The sequence below is a fragment of the Panthera onca genome, chromosome C1 (genome assembly GCF_046562875.1).
Source record: "Panthera onca isolate mPanOnc1 chromosome C1, mPanOnc1 haplotype 2, whole genome shotgun sequence".
In the NCBI taxonomy this organism is placed as follows: domain Eukaryota; kingdom Metazoa; phylum Chordata; class Mammalia; order Carnivora; family Felidae; genus Panthera; species Panthera onca.
Window position 1 is genome coordinate 173049127 of NC_138346.1, and position 19988 is coordinate 173069114.

The 19988-nt window shown below is 44.0% G+C and overlaps 1 protein-coding gene across 12 annotated transcripts in view; it reads right to left on the minus strand.

Annotated features, from left to right (window-relative positions):
- FGGY (FGGY carbohydrate kinase domain containing) overlaps positions 1 to 19988 on the minus strand; it is a 425441-nt gene that overhangs the window by 68782 nt on the left and 336671 nt on the right. For all 12 annotated transcript variants that reach the window (XM_060624862.3, XM_078451860.2, XM_078451859.2 and 9 more), the window contains one exon: positions 18608 to 18702. In XM_060624862.3, the coding sequence (XP_060480845.2) occupies positions 18608 to 18702 (95 nt within the window). The remainder of the gene's footprint in view (positions 1 to 18607; positions 18703 to 19988) is intronic.

Genomic DNA, 19988 nt, shown 5'->3' on the forward strand with positions numbered 1-19988 from the left:
GCCACACGGTATGATGTGGTGTTCTCAAACAGGGGCCCCTGTTGGCTTCCCAGTGATAACCTTTGGAATTTTTTCCCCTTTGGCTCAATGCAGAGACTCTGTTAGACCAACTTTGATTCAAATTTCATTTCTCATACTCCTGAGCTCTCTGAACAAGTTAATGATCTTCCCCGGGCTTTACTTTTTCATATGGAATAAGTGACAAGAAGGCCTAAGTGGCAAGGTTATTTTCAGAATTTGATGTAACAAAAAATGAGGATGTTAACACAGGGCTTGGAACGTAGTGGATACCCAAGAAAGGATAGCAGATGTGATAACTAAAATAATAGCAATAATTATTTACAAAGAGATGAGATGAAACAGGGGATTAGGGTTGGGGGTTGAGGTCATTCTGCCTTCAATCATTCATCAGTCATTTGTTCTTCCCCTGCAACTAGTCTTTTTCTTTATAGCCCTTAACCCAAGGCATGTATATATTTATTTGTATTTATTTATTTTGTTATCTCTTAATACTCAGCTGTAAATGTGATGAGAATTGATATGATGGTTATTTTGCTCATCATTGAACCCAAGGGGATACTTGCTGAATGAACAAATATTTACCAAGCAGCTATCCCATGTCAGTTTCTGTGGTAGGCACTGGAGATATGGAAATAATTAAAGCAAGATTCTCACCCTTGAGGCATTCACATAAGGGATCTATGAAAATTGACAAAAATAAAGGAAATGAGGCATTCGTCCTGACTCCAGAGAGTTTTTGATAAATCCAGTGGCATAAATGGATTTAAATCTGCAATAATATTCCAGCACAAAGCATCAAGGTGGTGGGGTGGTATGGATATCTCAAAGCTCTAAGTGCCAAGAAGGATTCAAACCGGTGGCGTTAAGCCCCCCAAAGTAATTAGAAATTCTTTTTGAAACATACTAGTTTAAAAAGAAAGAAAGAAAAAAGAAAAAGAAAGGGAAGGCCTTTCAGAGGCCTGGCTCCCTGACTCCTCCCAGAACAGTCTGATCCCCTCTGCTGGTGAAGCAAGAGGTCAGATCCCCAGACGGAAAATCAATCTCTAAGAGTCGCTGGATAGAATTTCTAATCCACCAGTGCCACGACACGCAGTCTGTTTCCAGCCAAGGAGGATGAGGCCCAGAGGCTTTAGCTTCCCCAACCCACTGTACACAATCAGGCCAAGCTGACACCCCTCGCCAGACACACACATCCTCTAACCATCACGCAGGCTCAGAGGTCCCACCACCAGAGCCCTGGAACATACCTTTCTCAGTGGTTTGGAACTCCCATTTTGAAGTTACTTTATTATCGTTATTATTTTTGAAATATTTATCTATTTTGAGAGAGTGTGAGCACATGACTGGGGGAGGGGCAGAGAAAAAGAGAGGGAAAGAGAGAAAGAGAGAGAGAGAATCCCAAGCAGACTGCACTGTCAGCACAGAGACACTCGTGGGGCTCGATCCCACTAACCGAGAGATTATGACCTGAGCTGAAGCCAAGAGTCAGACACTCAACTGACTGAGCCACCCAGGTACCCTATTATTAAGTATTTATATTAATTACTTTAATATATTTTGGGTTATTTCCTCTAGTCCATTGCTTCTTATGTTCTGCAGAGACCTTCCAAGGCTGCCATGCCTACTGTGGGGAAAGACTAGGAGTGACAAGGGTAAGAAGGAGCCATGATTCACCTTCTGTCTTTTTTATATAACAGCCTCCCAAATGTCCCACTGCTATAAATTTTTTGAAAACTAGGCTTGATTCTTTCAGTCTAAAGATGAGGAAACAGAGACCCACAGAGGCAATAAACCTCTTGCCCCAAGTCACACATTGAGCTGTTCAGTAACTGAACCACTAAGGATGGGGGTGGGGAGCTTGTTTTTGAAAAATGGGGGTAACTGAGAATCGTAAGGAGCAGCCTGGAGCGAGTGCCGGTGCAAACAGGGAAAGCTGTTTCAGCTATAATCTAGGTGGTCTTGGATCAGAGTTTATCTGTTAAAGACTCTAAATCCAAGTCTATCCACAGAGGCACCACTGCTTTAGGCGGCTGGCTTTCTGTGTAACCAGCCAAGTAAGTATCTATAAAATTTCACCTGCAGCTCAGGACAACATACATTTATCCAGCCCCTACTGATGGGGAAGACTTGGTCCATTACTTGGAAGCTCCCACTCACATGGGATAAGCAGATACTGAAACGTCCAAGGGCAGCCCCAGGGGTAAGCACGGGGTGGGGGGGGGGGTGGGGAAGGGTAGAGGTGAGTCTTGCCAAGAGGAGTTTTCCAAAGCAACTTTGTAGAGATGGGTTTCCGTATTATCCTAGTGAGCAGACTGTAGGGTCAGAGTACCTGGCTTCATAGCTCACTACCCATGTGACCTTGGGAAAGTACTTAACCTCTTCATAATCCAGCTTCTAGAAGGCAAAGCGCAACTGACATCAGGACCTCATGGGACGCTAGTGAGGATTAAGTGAGTTCAAACACAAAAAGTGTAGAGAGGGGGCTGGTGCATAGTACACGAACCATTTGTAGGAGTCCTCTGAAGACAAGGGTCCTGGCTCCCCACCGCCCTGCGGTACCTCAGACCCACTATTGTCTGCTGTTTCCTAGTAGTCGAAGCACTTGCTCGAACCTCCACTTCAGGATTGTCTATGAATTTCTCCTCTGGCGTCTGCAGCGGTTGGTTAGTCAGCTTACGGAGATGAAGACAACCACTGTAATCCAACTATCCAAACCAGTCTGATCTGCCAGGATCCCTCCTCATCAGAGATGCTGACAGGTGAAACTGACACAGCCAGCTTGGTAGGAATTTCACTCTGACAGACTCCATCCAACAGTCTCCTCTGGGCAGAGGTGTCAGTTGACAGGGAGGGGGGCGGGGAGGGGAGAAGGGGCACATTCAGAACTGGTGCAAGGGGGGTTGCTTGCTTCCCACAGCCCGTGGCCTGTGTCTCATCAGGTGCCTACTCCATCCTGAAATCCTGAAACGCGGTCTGTTACAATGCCCTACACACAGACAGGTGTGCTCTAGTGAAACGGGACAGTTTCCAGGGGGCATTTAAAGAGTGTCCCCCTTCTATTTCAGGGACTCTTCAAAACTGGAGGTAAGTAATAAACCTTTGTAATTACTCCCAGGCCGAATCAATTTACAGGCTATTTTTCCTAAGCAGGAAGCACTGTTCTCACCTGTAAAGCACTTAATGTTGATTTTCTAAAAATGACACTATTAGCCTATAACTTTTTAAATTTTTTTTAAAGAACAGAGTCAAGGGATATTGGCCAAAGGATGCTCACAAGATTCCTGATCAAATTCCTAAATGATCTGTTTATAGTTAAAAACCAGCACCTCCAATCAACTGTGGTCATTACATATCCAGCTTTCTCTTTTGCTCCTTTTGACCTGGGACCCTTCCCAGGGGTTGAGTTGATCTTCCTTCTGTCTGTTTATTCTTTTGTTTTCACAGCACCTCCTGAAAAGCCCTCTTCCTCCTGCTTCTCTGCTCATCCTAGATTAACATTTCCATTTGAAGCCCCACTTCTTATCCCAGACGAAACTTGTCTTTCCTGCAGAAAGCAGGTTATGTAAGGACACTCTGTTTTCAGGTTGCCTTGTTTTTATTTATCCAGTCTATCAGCCACTTGAAGATCTTTCCCTCGGAGAGCCAACCTGAAGGTGGTTTTTCCTCTTTATAAAAATAAACTTTTTATCTATTTTTTTATTTGTAAAACATGCTTGGCCTTATACCACATAATCCAGCACTGTGATGTCACCTGCAGAGAGTGTGTGCTTGGGGACAGAAAAACCTGTATTCAATATCCAGCTTGACTATTAACACCCAGTATGACCTTGGAGAAGTTCTTTCAGTTTTCGGAGGCTGTTTAGTCATTTGTAAAAATGATAAAAATATACTTTCCAAATAAATCTATTGTGAGAATTAGGTAAAAAAGGTTGTTTCTGTAAGGAAATTTGTACAAGAAGACCATAGAGTATGGGTTATGTATGTAGCTTTCTTACTATCTGCTTTGAAGCAGGAAGAAAGCTTTGAAAACTTTGAGGAACAGATATAATTCTCTAATAAACACAGACTCTGACACATATAAACTTAAGTTCAAATCCTAACACTAATGCTTATCTGTGTGACTTTGGGCAAATCACTTGCCTTCTCTGAGCTTCCATTTCCTTATCCGGGGCTGGGGGAGGGTTGTGAATAATTACATACCTAATACAGTGACTCACTTAGAATAATGAATGGTCCCGAGATCTGGCTCAAGCAAGAGGATTTCTATTCCTTTTGACTAAACACTATCTTAGACTATGCCTGGCTCTGACTTGTAACAAGTCTGGTCTCCTCAGAGAGGTAGTAAGCTACATGGGGCTGTTGGCCTCAATGCCTAACTTGGAGTTGGCTTATACAGAGTTGGGTATTCACTAAAGATACTTAGGTCAATTCCTCATCTTTTGGGCACCACATTCACTGAGAGTGAATGGCTCTCCAGGATAACCAGCCCCTCCTTCTCCAGTTGGACCAACTCATTCCAACAGGGAGAGAGGAAGGGGAGTGGAGGGCTGTAAGGGCTGTAAGGGCTTGTAAGGGCTAACTTCTCTTTTAATAATTAAAAAGCAACCATATCAGAATCCAGTCAGGAGAACCAAAACTACTCTAGGTTTTTCAACAGAATCTAATACAAGAAATTGGTTTCATAGGTCACCTAAGAAACCAAAAAGTCAAACAGATGATCCTGCAGTAACTCAAGAGATCAGCAATGGCAGAAAGCTGCAACCCCTTTTGGGGATCAAGGGATGATGGGAGGCTGTGGTGTGACCAGAGCCAGGAGCTGGAGATGTCAGGCTGGAGCTGAAACCAAAGAAGGGCTGAGTGGCCAGAAGTGGAGGATGAAGGGGAAAGGCTGAGAGCTGGAATCACACAGGGAGAGATGACCTAACAACTCCCCTCTTCCTGCCGGTCAGTCTTCCACCAGTATCCCCCATTGGCCAAATCTACCCGGAGGCTGGCCACAAAGGAGCCTGGGAAATGTAGTACACAGCAGAGAGGGGCCCGGGGATCGGGAGGGGAGAATAAAGCTTCCTGAGAACAAATAGGCAAATGACCAGCCCTACCATCTCTCAGTAACATATCCAAAGCAACGGCACAGTTTATAATTCATAGTCAGCTAATAAGCATTGACATGAATACCACTACAATTTTGTATAATGCTCAAAGTTTTTTCATACCAGTAACTGTGCTAAATACTTAATACATATTATCTCATTTAATCTTTACAACAATGTTATGAAGTATACACTCTTAATAGCCTTATTTTCACAAATGAGGAAGCCAGCTGGAGAAGGGACTGATCCAAGGCAAAGCTACAGCATGTGAACACAGGACTGGAACACAGATTAAGGTGATAGCGACGTCTGTGCTCTTAACTACGGTTTCAGCCATTACTTCTAATATGAATCATACTTCTAACAGTAAAAAGGAGGGTACTGGATAAGCTGAAACTTCTCATAAGCACTGGAAGGATATTTTGAAGACCTACATTTCCAAGGCTGGAAGCCTAGAACACGGTGAGCGTTGATTCTGCCCTTAAAAAAAGGAGAGATGAAAAAAAACAAATGCATCACTTAATTCAGTTAATAAAAGTCCATGGCGTTCCCTCTTGAAGGCAACAGGGTATTTTTGCTAAGAGGATCCCAAGTTCAGTGGCCTCTGCAGGCTTGCTGTTTACTGATACTTGATATGCTTCAACATCTGTTGCCCTTCTCGATTGATGGGTGCTTCATTTTAGCACTTCCCTGATGCCAAGCTGGGGGAAAGCTTTGGTACTGAGGTCCTCTAACACACTCCTAGGTCACTGATGCAGCTTTGCTTGTAAAGCTGGCCGAAGGAAGGGATATTCAGGGAGGAGAAGTGAAGAGCCATCTCATCCATCGACCGTGCTGGCTGCTCTCAGTTTCTACTCCTGGGTCAAGCGACATCTCCTGAAAGTTATAAACCCCAGCGATCCTTTACTCGAAGTCAGGTTTCAATATCATGCTCCAGGCTCTTAACAAAGTAGTATATGATGAATTCTGCTGCTGCTTCTGTGAAAGTTCCATGGAAGGATTTCTAGATTGTTTTTTTAATTTTTTTTTTAAGTGTATTTATTTTGAGAGAGAGAGAGAGAGAGCGCACGCGAGTGCACAAGCAAGGGAGGGGCAGAGACAGAATCCAAAGTGCTAGCAGTACTGAGCTCCATGTGGGGCTCAAACCCGAACCCACGAGCCGAGCCATGGGATCATGACCTGAGCTGAGGTCAAGAGTTGGAGGCTTGACCAACTGAGCCGCCCTGGCGCCCCTCTCGGTTGGTTTTTAAAGAAACAGAAGTTTTAGGATTTGGTACCAGGAAAAATGTAGTCTCTTTTGGTGAACTGGTATACTTCCTTGAGTCTGCGGACACCATATGACTTGACACATTTCCCAGTTTTGTCCTGGCTGCCTGGAAGCTCAGAGAAATTCTCTAATTTATGGGTCAGAGACCTATAGGCCAATCTGTCCCATGAAGCTGTTTGGTTTGGCACTCACCAATCCAGGATTTATACTAATTTGAATTTCAGTGCCCTTCGGCAGAGTATACATTCTATGACTTGGTATACAACCAAATCATGCTGTCCTTTGCTGGTATCTCCCCATGTTCATACGGACTATCTGGCCCCTGAAGGCGTATGAATTTGAGGATCCCCTAGTCTAAGTGGTTGTTATATTCTCTTCCTGCTACATGGCTTCTGATTTGTGAGTTTTTATTTTGCTTAGTTTTATTCTGCTTACTCATATATTATAAGCCTCCACGAATCCTTCATGGAAGCGAAGCATAAATGATAAGTAAACAAACTGTTTTCTTCCCTAAGCAAAACTGCCAAGATCAAGCAGCTGTATTCCTGCTGATCCAAGGGCTGACCGTTCCTCTGGCCTGCCCCACCTGCTAAAGGGTTACCCTGGCTGTGGGTTCAGGCCTGCCATTCCCTCAGGCACAAGAAAGAAAAGAAACTGGGGCCTGGACATAATCACATGGCACCTGTTCTCTCTAGCACGTGATATGTAAATCTAGCTCTAGGTGCCCTCTGGAGCTCGGGGCTGCGGGGGGTTTGCAGGGTTGTTCTGCAGCAAGACCACCTGAGTTGAAACCCTCATTCTGTCACTAGCCGTCGATGTGACCTAAGGCCAGCTTATTGCGGTCTTGTTGCCTCAATTTCCTGCTTTATAACGTAGGACGATACTACCTACTTCACAGGTTTGTCATGCGGATGAAATGAACACAGGAAATAACATTAGTGCTTTTTCGTGTGCCAGGCACTGTGCTAAATGTACTTTCATTCATAAAATCTTTGCAGCAACTCAGTGGGTCAGTTAATATGAAACTGAATTTCAGAGAAATTAAGTACCTTGTCCAGACAGGTTCGTTCACGTAGCTATCGAGCCAAGAAGCCATAGCCTGGAGTGCAGCAAAGTGACTGAGAGCGCTACTTTTTCTCTCCTGCCCCATCTGATTTCCTTCCATCTTGCCCACAATGGATTCAGCTCACTTACCCTCTTCCACACCGAGCCCCCCATCCCCGCCCTGCTTCCAGGCAGGCAGCTAACATACCACCACAGAACTGAGGCTCCAGCAATTACTAATATTTACTGGGCTGAGCTGAAACGGAGAGAGATTTGTGAGGATTGAGGCACATGTTCCTTTCTCTGCTTTCTAGAAGGCCCCCCCACTGCAAGCAGACCTGGGGACACGGGGCCTCTCCCCTGAGTTCCACTCTATCACTCGCTAATCCTCGGTGGCCCAGCTCAAATGTTGCCTTCAAAGGACTTTCCCAGCCCTCAAGACAGTGGAAGGTACTCCTTCTTTCGTGCTCCATTATCCCATTGCATAGCAACTGCAGTTTTAAAAAAAATAATAGCCAACATTAAATAAACACTATTTCACCTTACATGTTCTAACGTGCTTATTCCTTATAACACAAATTGTGAGATAATATCTCTACAATGCAGGAATTACTGTTATCTTTTACAGATGAAGGCTCTGAGGCACAGATAAATTAAGTAATTCACCCAAGGTAAGTGGCAGAACCATGATCTGAGCTCAGGCGAGGCCCCAAGGTCTTTGCCACTTACTTAGTATAGACTTTTTCATAATGGTATCTTTCTGTGTCTGTCTCTTCCCCATTAGATTGGAACTATGTGGGCACTGAGATATGTTTAATTCTTCTTTGTCCCGCGGCCATCCTCGTCACATGGCAGGCTCTTGTTGCCAAACCCTGGCTTAAAGAATTGAATAGGGAGCCCCATCACCCACTTGAATCAAGGCCCACGTGCATGCCTCTTCCAGATCTAGTCCACTGGCATCTGTCAGCTGAGCTAGCGGGGCCCACCCAAAGTCCAGCGGTAGAGGAGAGCAGAAAATGCATCCTGACATCACAGGAAGGACCGGAGTAAAAGGTACATTAATGGGGGCAAAAACAAGCCAGTGGAGTGATTAATTTGGCCTCCCCTTCAATATTATGTTTACACAAGTTGATTATATAGCACTTAATTACTAATTTGCCCTACTTAAACCAAGAGTGCTTTTAATTTTTAATGAGGTAAGGGAAGGAGATGCCTTTGCTTAGTAAGGAGTAGCTATTTTATTTCCTTCTTTTGTTTTGCCCAGCCAATTAATGACATTTCTAAGGAAATGCATCCCTCTCACAAATTCCTTCTCCCCATCCTCTTCTCCACCTCCCAGGTTTAAAAAGAGGTGGGAACAGATGACAGCCACTTAGAAACAAACTGACTTCACCTTCTGATCTGACTGGCTGGGCCGGGCAAGGCCTTGTGAAGTGCAGAAACATGGGACCTATAAAGGGTGCTACCAGATTTTTTGGGAATTGGGTACATCTGTTCCCAGAAACCGTACGTTGGTTGTTACTGACAACAGAAAACACAGCCATGGGTGTCCAACCAGGGCAATCCTCCTACAATCCTGCATTATTTCCTGGGTGCGAGGGTCGGGTAATTAAAAAAAAATTTTTTTTAATGTTTATTTTTGAGAGAGAGAGAGAGAGAGTCAGAAACAGAGCATGAGCAGGGGAGGGGCAGAGAGAGAGGGAGACACAGAATCCAAAGCAAGCTCCAGACTCTGAGCTGTCAGCACAGAGCCCAACGTGGGGCTTGAACTCACCAGCCATGAGATCATGACCTGAACCAAAGTTGGACGCTCAACCGCCTGAGCCACCCTGGGGCCCCAATGTCAGGTAATTTTAAGAAGAACCCTGGGTCAGTCCAGACATAAGAAGAGCAAAGAGACTGGCGTCAGATCTGGATGTGATTGGTGGCTCTGCCACTCGTAGCTGTTAGACGACGGGCATGGCACTTAAACTTCCTCACACTCGGTTTTCTATCTGTAGAGGTGAGGTGAATAACCTAACTTGCGAGAATTAAACATTATCTAAGGTACCTTAGCAGAGTGCCCAGCTCAGAGGAGGTGCAGGACAAGATTAGTCATTTCTGGCAGAGGGAAAGTAGGCAAATGAAAGCAGGAATAAAGGAGCACCTTTTGAGGACCTCGGCATGTCTGTCCTTGTCTGCAGAGCTGTGAAGTCTCCATCAGTGCTATTCAACCAGCCCGGTCATAACAGAGCTTGCCCCAGAATGTGAAGAAACACACTGACTCTTTCATGGAGAACATCTTAGCATGAATAAGATGTCATAACTGATTTACATTCTGATGCAAGTCCCTTATCTTATCACAAATCTGCAACAGACCATTCACAGATTGCCCTCTGGCCTTCAGACGGACCTAACAGCCCAGCCTGGATGACTGTTTGGGACATTTGCATGTGCTCCTGAAGTCCCCTCCCCACCCTTCTCTGGGCCTTGCCAGCCTTACCTGTACCAACTGCATCAACAAGTTCCCTTGCCCTCTGACTTTTGAGTCCAGCCAATGGGGAGCCCGGCAGTAAAACAGAGAGAGGGAGGAAAATGGGGTCAATAACTCAGCTCTTTCTTTCCAGGGTCTCTGGCAGGCAAGCTGGCTCAGTAGTCTCCACACGGGCCTCTGTTCTGGGGTTCTGGGGCTCCAGCAACTGGGCTCTCCCTTCACCTCTTAAGGTTCAACTGGTACAAACCCCAGCGTACTACATCCTCCCTTGTGACCCTCAATGCCCTGATCTACAGTCTTGTAAACAGTCCCTCCAGTAAAATCTCTAAAATTATCCTAATTTGAGAGTGCCCCTTGACTAACACCGCAATATTTTAAGGTACATCCAAATTCCAGTTGTCTAATACGGGTACTAGTTGTTTTGTTTTTTTTTAAACAAGAGCAATCACATCCAGCCCCAGAAGAATCCATTTCCTTTTGTGACAAAGGCCAATAACCCTTCGCTTTGAAATCCTAGACTAAGCCTTGGATTCTGGCTCCACCCCTTTCTAGGTATTGACTTTGGTAAGTCATTAACCTGCTGCCTCATTTGTAAAATTATTACAACAGTATAGGAAATACTATGATAACAGCATAGGAAATGCCCTTATAAACAACTTTTGACATGGTATCTATATTTTAAACATTTGAATTTCTGTGATATGCAATTATTAAAGATCAGCCACTCAACTTCTGAATACATGGTACTTTCTTAAAGTTCACTGCAGAGTACCAGACATCTCCAATAAACTGCAATTTTTTTTTCTCTTTTGAATACTTCTTGATCACTTGCCTCAATGATGCAACCAAAATTCATTCGCTGACTTCAGTAAGACCTCTGTACATCTCATGACCCTGAACTCTGTCCAGTAGTATGTGGTATGCGTGTGTGCGTGTGTGTGTGTGTGTGTGTGTGTGCGTGTGTGTGTGTGTGTGTGCGTGTGTGTGTGTGTGTAGTCATTTTTAGGGCCTTTTTCCCAATTAAAGAAAATTCCTGACTTAAATAAAGGTCTTATCTTTCCTGGTCTTTCATTTCAGTCCATGGCCTAACTTATTATTCTGAATATTAAGCTTATAGGAGCATAGATCTGTTCTTCATGAGTTATCAGTGTGAAGGAAAAAAAAAAAAAAAAATATATATATATATATATATATATATATCCAACCCATTCATTTCCAGTTTATGTCAAAAAAAAAAGTTTATTATGAAAAGTAAAGGCATAAATGATCACTGCAATGAGAAGTTAATTACTTGTAAGCATTTGTTTTCACAGAAAGATCTTAACATATCTTTGCAGATTTGTACCAGTATGAAATGTCTGGCACAAAATGAAGTTAAAGAGTTTGGTGAACTTTATTTTAGAAACATAGTTCTGTAACCCTTCTAAGTTTCTAAAGGGCTCAGCAGAGGTTTGGCCATTGTTTGCTTTTTATAAAAAGCCCAGTTCTTAAGTTCCTAAATAAAAAAGGGGTGGGAGATATTTGGGAAACAAGTTGATGAGTTTAAATCTTTGTGTTAATAACAATAGTACAAAAAGTGTCTCTTAATTAAAGGGCTTTTCTGTATCTACCTCTGTAAAAAGGGAGTGGGTGTATTATGACTAAGATAAGATGACATATGATAAAATAAGATAAAACAAAAATAAAATAAAATAAAACAAAACAAAACAAAACAAAACAAAACTCTTGGGCATGGCATGCCGTCTTTTCCAGGCAAAGGAATTAGAAAATTTCGGAGCCAAACAGGGTACACTTCTTAATTTTATTTCTATATTTGATACTCAACTAAGCAGTGATGACAAATGTGGGCTGCTGATAATTTCTACAAAGCAGGCTACCCTGTGAAGCCAGTGGCACTGCCATGTTGGAATCTAGACCTTTCCTGGGCAAGGTATATGTATTTACTGGGATACTGTTTGATGGGATAAAACAAATATGCGCTTTGTATCAAGTAAGGTTTGACTATGCCTCCAGGTTTCAGAGTCTTTGTCTGCACAGTGGGGCCTGCAGAATTCAAATGTTTTGACTTTCATATCCATGATTCCATTCTGCAAAGTAGATTGGAAGAGGAGATTCACAATTAATCAGAACCTGAATTTGTTGCTTTTTTGAGAGGGAATGATTCTCAAAAAGATAAGAATGTACTGTTAACCAGGTGTGGCAATAGTATAATGAATGTTAGGGCCAGCATCACATTCTTAATTTAATCCTTCTTTAAACTACTAATTCTCATTCCAGGATTTTCTGTTGACTTTCTATGAGGCACTGACATATGGGACAGGACACTCAGAAAATTCAATCAGAAATCTGAATCTATTTAATTAGAAACCAGGATCTCATATCTCCAGAAACACATGCTTAAGCAGCAAAGGGCAAAAGGCTACTAAAGAAAGTTGATAATATCAGGACCATATGTGAAATGAATAGGATTATAAAAGGCCTGGGGATGAAAGCTAAATGGAACTAAAATTCACAGCAAAAGACTCATCCTACACACAAGAAATGGGAGCCCTGAATTTTCATCCACTACTGGTGGGAGTACAAAGCGTTACTATGTATCAGGATTCTAAAAGCTGGGAAACTTTCTGATGAAACAAATGTATCTCCCTAATTTATTTTATGGAAATAATTTAGGGTATCTGCAAAAATTTAGCTACAGAGATGTTAGCTGCAACATTCTTTAAAACAATGGAGACAACATATATATTCAAAACGAGGGGATTGGTGAAATAAGCCATGGTCTATCCTGTGCGTATAAAATTATGCAACCCATAAAAATAACAAATAACAATGTTTACTACCTATTTCGGGGTGGAAAAAAAAGCTACAAAACACTATGCATTGTATGAACACATTATTGTAATTAAAAAAAAATGTAAAGTGGTTTAAAAGTATGTACAAAAAGGGGTGTCTGAGTCAGTTAAACATCTGACTTCAGCTCCGGTCGTGATCTCATGGTTCAGGTCATGATCTCACGGCTCGTGAGTTTGAGCCCCACATCAGGCTCTGTGCTGACAGCTTGGAGCCTGGAGCCTACTTCGGATTTTGTGTCTCCCTCTCTCTCTCTCAAAAATAAATAAAAATTAAAAAAAAATTTTTTAAGTACGTAAAAAAATACTAAAAGTATAGAAACCAGAATCTTCAATACTGGCTATTTTAGGGCAGTAAGATCAGTGTTCTTGTACTTTTCTTTCAGCGTAACTGAACTTTCTTATTTTTTTCCCCCTCCATGAACATGAATAATTAGTTGTAGTCCAGGAAAAGAAAAAGAAAAAAAAGCAAATTAAGATTGAATGTGCCAAGAAATGGGATGGTTTCTTATTTCTGAACATCCACGACAGAGCAGTCTTTCCAAACCTCCAGAAACTAACATCACCATAATCAGCTTTACTTTGTAAAATGTAATAGCCGTAAAAATCACAGAAAGTTGACTCCCACAACATAAAACAGAATGGAGGTGCATTGTACCGTGTATGAAGTCACAGGCTGTGAGGCACCTAATAGGTGATGAATATAATCGGCTCTAAATGAAGTGTACTTTGTGAAAAAGAATAGAAGGAGAAGCTTCAGCTAAGCGGTGAGCCTGTCTGCAAGGACTGACCTCGAGGGCGGGCCACTGTGGTCAGTGTGGATAGCTTCTCTTGTGGGCACGCATTACAGAAAGGGTGAGTAGTCACGCCTCTCAACAGGCCACTTACACGTAGTGGTCTGCAAGACACGGGAGTCTGTCTGGAACGTGACAAGGAGAGCTAATGGTGGGAACACGCAGAGTCCATGGTTTACAGAGGCGGCAGCCCTCGCACGGTGGGAGGAAGAAAGGTTTTGATTAATTGGTGGATTCCAAGGGCTTATTTTCTTTACACTGGTACGTGCCTTACATTGATTGGGGAATTCATTTTCATGTCTTGTCACAGTCTCCTTCTGCTGCCTTTTGCTTCCTCTACTTTTTCTCGGGGCAGGAGGGCAGAGGGGCAGAGGGGAAGGTGCCAACTAAAGAGCACTCCTGGAATTAAAGCTGGCGTCACAGAAAGAGATCCGGAACCAAAAAACAAACCAACCCTGTCTTTTAAGATAAGAAATTACAGAAAGCTAATGACATCTGCAGGGGCCTAAAGGAAGCGGAAAGTGGAAAGGGATTCTGTATTTCTGCCTCTTTGCCATTTTGCCTGAGTTGTCTTTCAAGGCATCTTGAAACTGGTTTCTTGTTTTATGTATCCTTTGCATGTCTTAGAACCTCTCTACCATCTGTGCTTGGATAATGTAAGTACGTTGTTAGTTCAGAAACGTACTTTTTCCAGTTTGTTATTTTTCCAGGGCCTGGGAGGCTACAGAAGGGTGCTTTCTAATCATAATTTTGTGCTTTCTAGGATACTCAGAATTAGAGAATCTCTTTGGAGTGCATGGACAGCCAAGGGAGTGAGGTGACTTTTGGGGGATCAGGAGTGGTCAGATGGGAAGGTCACAGAGGTCAAGGCTGTGTGGATTCCATACTGCAGTGAATAAAAGGAGGAAGGAAGACTTCCTCTTGCGATCCCTCCCACTTACCCAACAGTATAACTTCTACCATGAACGCAGCATCTCTGTGGCTTGAGTCCCTCTTCCTGATTGAGCTGCAGATACGAAGATGACTGTACCATGACGCTTGTCAACACTTTCTATTGGAGACAGAGTCTGGAACACTACTTACATGGAGAACACCATTTCTGGAGAGACGCAACCCTTTAAGATATTAGTAGTTGTTCTAGTCTCTAATGCAGATGGATGGCTACATCAGTACCCTCTGTGAGATCCTCATTTGAGAGGGGAACAGCAGGAAGCTTTCGATGTCAAAGGGAGAGGAGGGCAGGCAAGAAGCAGTGAAGACAGGGTGAGAGAGAGAGAGAGACTCTGATGGCAACAGGAACCAATAAAAGAACAAGAAGTGGAGGCTAGGCACTGTTGGTGGGCTCCAAAATTTGAAATAGCAGTGGACCTCGTACTTGACTAATTTCTCCCCTAACATCCCACCAGACCATTCTATCCCCTAGCCTTCTCCATCTGACAAAACTTCCCCCAAAATTGAAATATAGAGAGAGGTTTGCAATGTTTGTAAGGAAAGCTTGCGACTCTAAATCCTTCGAACCTGTTCGGATCATCACAGGGAAGCACAGGGCTCTACCCCTGGCTGAAGACACCCACTCACGGGCCCAGGAAATCAGGAAACCCCATCTCTTCAGGCATGTAGGCCTCTTTCCTAGGTGTAGTCCAGGTCCTCTGGACTCTTCCTAGTCTTTCATTCGTCTGGAAGAGAGGACTCTGGCTGAGTCTACCAAAGTCTGCATACCGTGGTAGAGTCAAGTGAAATCCTTCCTCCGACCACCGAATGTGTGGTCTATGGAAAGAGAAAGCTGCTGTCGGGAATCGCTCAGCTTTCTTAAAGGAAGGAGTAGCAGGCACCTTGAAGACCAAGTAGGGTCTTTGAAGTTCAAAGAAAAAAGTATATTGAAGTTCAGGTTGAATAATACGAATCAGAGGGAGAAAGCAATTCTGTTTCACATCAACTTGCCAGAATCCTGAGCTCATCCCCAGGCCTGGGGCACAGAAGTGGCTGTCTCTTCTTTGGAGAGGGGTGAATGAAGCCACATCCACATGTGTTTACATTTCCAAAGCAGTTTGATCATCATTATAGCAATGTTGATAATTACACTTGGGGCTCATGTAGGTCCTTAGAGGTTCCAAAGGCTCTTTATCTCAACAGCCCCACATGAGTGGCAATTCTCTAAATATTTTTTAAAAAGGAAATACACAAATACAGCAAGTACCTGGAGAGGCCAGGTGCCACTGACTGAAGATATACAACAAGCAAGCACAGAGGTCAAGACCACGGGATTCTCTTGGGCAATGGAATGACAGGTGAGCTTCCAGGGCTCTCTCAGCTGGGGGCTCTCTTTACTAGATTACAGCATCTTCTAGAAATTACTGTCAGGAGGGGCACATATTTCCTCAGGCTTAATAGAAGAGATGAGCTTGTCTTTAAAATGCTGTGAGACTTGCAGCTACACTCAAATCACCAATTCCAATACTCGATGCACTCTACCTGAGATTCTGTTCCAGAAGATGAACGGAAAGTCTCATGCAGTGATGATGTGTCAGTGTGGCATGAAGGTTAAGACTTTCCACTTAGGGAAAGATGTGAGTGGAATCGTCTTGGAGCTAGAAACTCCAGGTTTGACCAAGATATCACTGAGGCACCCGAAGTCACGGTATGGAGTATCTGATGAGGCAGGCCTATCTATCCCACACCACTCTTCGTTCGAGCTGTAGACTATCTCCTGAGTTGCGACCAACGGGGCATTTCTTTTCAGAAGATACACTACTAAACACTCATGAAGCCACAAACTATTCTGAACACAAAAAAGAAAAAAAAAGTTGAAAGAAGTAGAAAAAGAGTGATAATCAGGATGGGACAGAGATCCAGAGTGCCTTAGTTTCAATTCCTCTTCTGCCCTTTATTAACCGTGGACTTGAGCAAATGGAAACCTCTCTAGGCTTTGGCTTCCTCATAAACAACACAAGGATGGAAACAGGGACACTGTCAAAATTAAAGGACGTTTCTTTGTCCGCTCCTCCTGCCATACAAAATACCATAGATTGGGTATTCAGACAAGAGAAATTTATTTTCTAACAGTTCAGGAAGCTGGAAGTCTAAGATTAAGGTGCTAGCCTGGTCAGATTCTGCTGAGGGCCTTCTTCCTGATTTGCAGACAGCCACCTTTCTGTTGTGTCCTCCCAGGGCAGAGAGAGAAAACACAAGTTTTCTGGTGTCTCTCCTTATGAGGGCACTAATCCCATCATGGGGATCCCACCCTCATGGTTTCATCTAATCCCATCTACCTCCCCAAAGGCCCAATTTCCAAATACCAACATATGGGGGAGTTGGGGCCTCAACATATAACACAGGAGGGGACACGTTCAGTTTATAATATGATGTAAACCAATGCAGGGCCTCAGGGAGCATCTCTACTGCTTTGCTTTCGCTACCGTTTGTCCCAGGAATGGCATCTAGTTGTGAGAACACCTCCATAAACAGATGCATTAAAATAGTAATTGAGATTTCAACAAGAAAGAAAGAAAGAAAGAAAGAAAGAAAGAAAGAAAGAAAGAGAAACCCCACGCAAATGTTTTGGAGAGAGTACCAGAAAATCCAGAAATCCTTGAGAATTCAGTTGCACTGTCTTTGATAAAAAAATTTCAGCTAAAGGGTACTTAGCATTCACAAGTGAATTCAATTCCTTAGGAGCGATATTTCAGACATCAGTTCCAAAGGCTTGGCCAGTGTGCAGTGAACCACGCTTCTCAAAATGCGGTACGGATGGTGGAATCAGACTTTTGTGTCTGTGTTTCTAACAGTGTACCCTTCAGTTCTGTCACCTTTTTGGATCTCTGTTGCTTAACCTCTGCTGCCCATGTAGGTAACAGGTGTCTGGAAGATCACAGGAAGAGCCCCTAGCACAGCTCTTCGAACATAAAAGGGTCGCGATAAATAGCGCTCTTGTTACTGGGCCACTGGTGTGAAACCCGGCTTCTCATCCTGACCTGGAGACCTTGGACAAGTCATTTAAGCTCTCCGAACAAACATTTCTTGAACTCTCAGGGGAGGCTGGGGAGCCAGACTTCTTGGTTCTGCCGTTCACTAGCTGTTTCAACTGAGGCCAAGTCACTTCACTTCTTTATGCCTCAGCTTCCTCAACTATATGCTGGGAATAATGGGATTAAGCGTGCATTCCCAACACAGAGAAAGAACTCATAATGTGCTCCTGATGATTATTGCAGAGAAAGAAATGGAGGAAAGAGCAGAGTGGTCAGGGCACAGAGCTAGGAGGTAGACAAGGCAGGACTGGAGCCCAAGCAGCCTGAGTCCAAAGCCTGTGCTCTCAGCCTCCTCCTAAATTGCGTCTCTAGCTTTTCAGAAACCTGTTGTTCATATTATTATTTAACCACTCAAAATCTCTCCATAGAACCTATGTGTGAAATGTCTTTTGCAATTTGGTGGCAGGAAAAGCCTTGTCTCCCACAAGAAACTAATATTTCCTCTTTTTGAAAATAAGAATTATGCAACTTATCATGTGTTCATTTTTGTCTTGGCTGCCAGGAAGCTCAGAGTCCAGTTGTGTGCTCCGTCACGGAGCCCAAGTTATTTCCTTTTTCCTATATCTTTGTTCCTTATTTTCCCTTTTAATTCTTTTTTTTTTAAGCTAACGTTTTCATTTGTGCCTCTTATTATCAGAATCCTCAAAATTATTTGGAAAGTGGTACATGAAGATGAAATAAACAAATATAAATCTGAAATGTACACGGAACACAAGTTTTAAAACTTATCTGTTTCATTTGCTACCAAAAAAAAAAAAAAAGTCGAGGGGAAATTAAAAGAAATCATTTAAGAGCTATTTTAAAGGAGAGGAAAAAAAAAAAACCTAACAGGAAAACAGAATGACCAACACTAACGGAGGCCAAGTCAAATGAAAACTGCAATAAATATGTCTGAGGCTAGAAGTGTTTGTGCTTTCCCTGGCTGGAACCTATCATTTCTTAATTATATCCTCCGTGTGTTTTGCAAGATGTGAGCTGCTGTCAAGAGGAAGAACAGCCTCAGACAGGGGAGGAGCCACGGCCCGCCCCTCGGCCCTCACATACCTGTACAGAAGCGAAGTCCCCCGAGGCACAGGCACCCAGAATAGCAGCGCCCACAAGAACAGACTCCACCTCTTGCGACAGGACCACAGGCATGCCTGCACAGGACAAGGCCACACCTTGGTTAGGGAGCAGGGCCGGGGATGGTGAGGGGAGCCGGCAAGCAGCCCCAGCCACAGAAACACCTGATGTGATGTGACGTGAAGGCAGCAGCGGGCACCCTCTCCCCATCCCCCACAGTTCTCTGCTCCTGATTCTAAAGGATTTTACAGCCCGTGCCTACTGCTGCAGCAGCCAGGAGCCCCAAGGGAGCCAGCACTCATGAGACCTTTTTGCCCCGATTTCCCAGGCTTCTGCCAGCTACTACCTGCCATTGGTTCAAGCTCCCTTCAACAAACATTTGTTGAGTGCTTTGCTGGGCCCAGCGAATGTGGAGATGAACCTCCATCCTGCTATTCAGGTCTCCAAGGGGAGGTGGATGAGAAAGAGATAAAGGCCGCACAGGGGGGTGGTTCTCTAACTGAGATGCACTAAGAAAAGGGAAGTAGTAAGAGGGTGTGATTAATCCCTCTGGTGGCTTCCTATTTCTCTGCAGACAAGCCGAAGCCCTTCCAATGGCTGGTGAGGCCCTCCAGAGCTGGCACCCACCCCGACGGTCTCCTCCCCTCCTGGCCACCCTGCCCCGGCTGGCCTCCTTGTTTTCTTGAATCAGCTTCAGGGCCCTCGCCCATGCTGTTCCCTCTGTCTAGGTCACTTCCTCCCAGAGGCCCACACAGCAACTCTCTCTGTGTCCTTTGTGCATTTGCGCAAACATCCCCATCCCACTGTGCCTTTCCTGACTGTTCAGTTTAAAGTGACAACTGACCCACGACATTACTCATTCCCCTATTTCCTCAGCATCGTTCACCCCTGCATGATTACCGTCTGTCTCCCCTGCTCGAGCCTAAGCTCCATGAGGGCAGGCACGTGGTCTCATCCACTGCTGAATCCCTGGATTTGCGACTGCCTAACTACTATCTAGCACACGGCAAAGGCTTCAATGACGAAAGAGCAAATTTCCCGGATAGGGAATGGGCTGGGGTGTCCGTCAGAGTGGAGACGAGCATCACGGAGGCACTTGAGGGAGGAGTAGAGGTCCACCAGGCAGCAAGAAAGCACTCCACATGCCAGCTGCTGGAGCCTGAGGGCTCACAGTGGGTTTAAGATTAATAGAAATAATTTAGAATTCTGAGGGGTTTATATGTGTATATGTGTACGCTATAAACAAGATATACGTAAAACATAAGTATAAATGCATTGGCTAATCAGGAGATGGCAGCAGCCTCCACAAAGGTAAGCTCAGTAGCCAGACCTGAACACCTTCCTCTACTCAAGACACCAGACT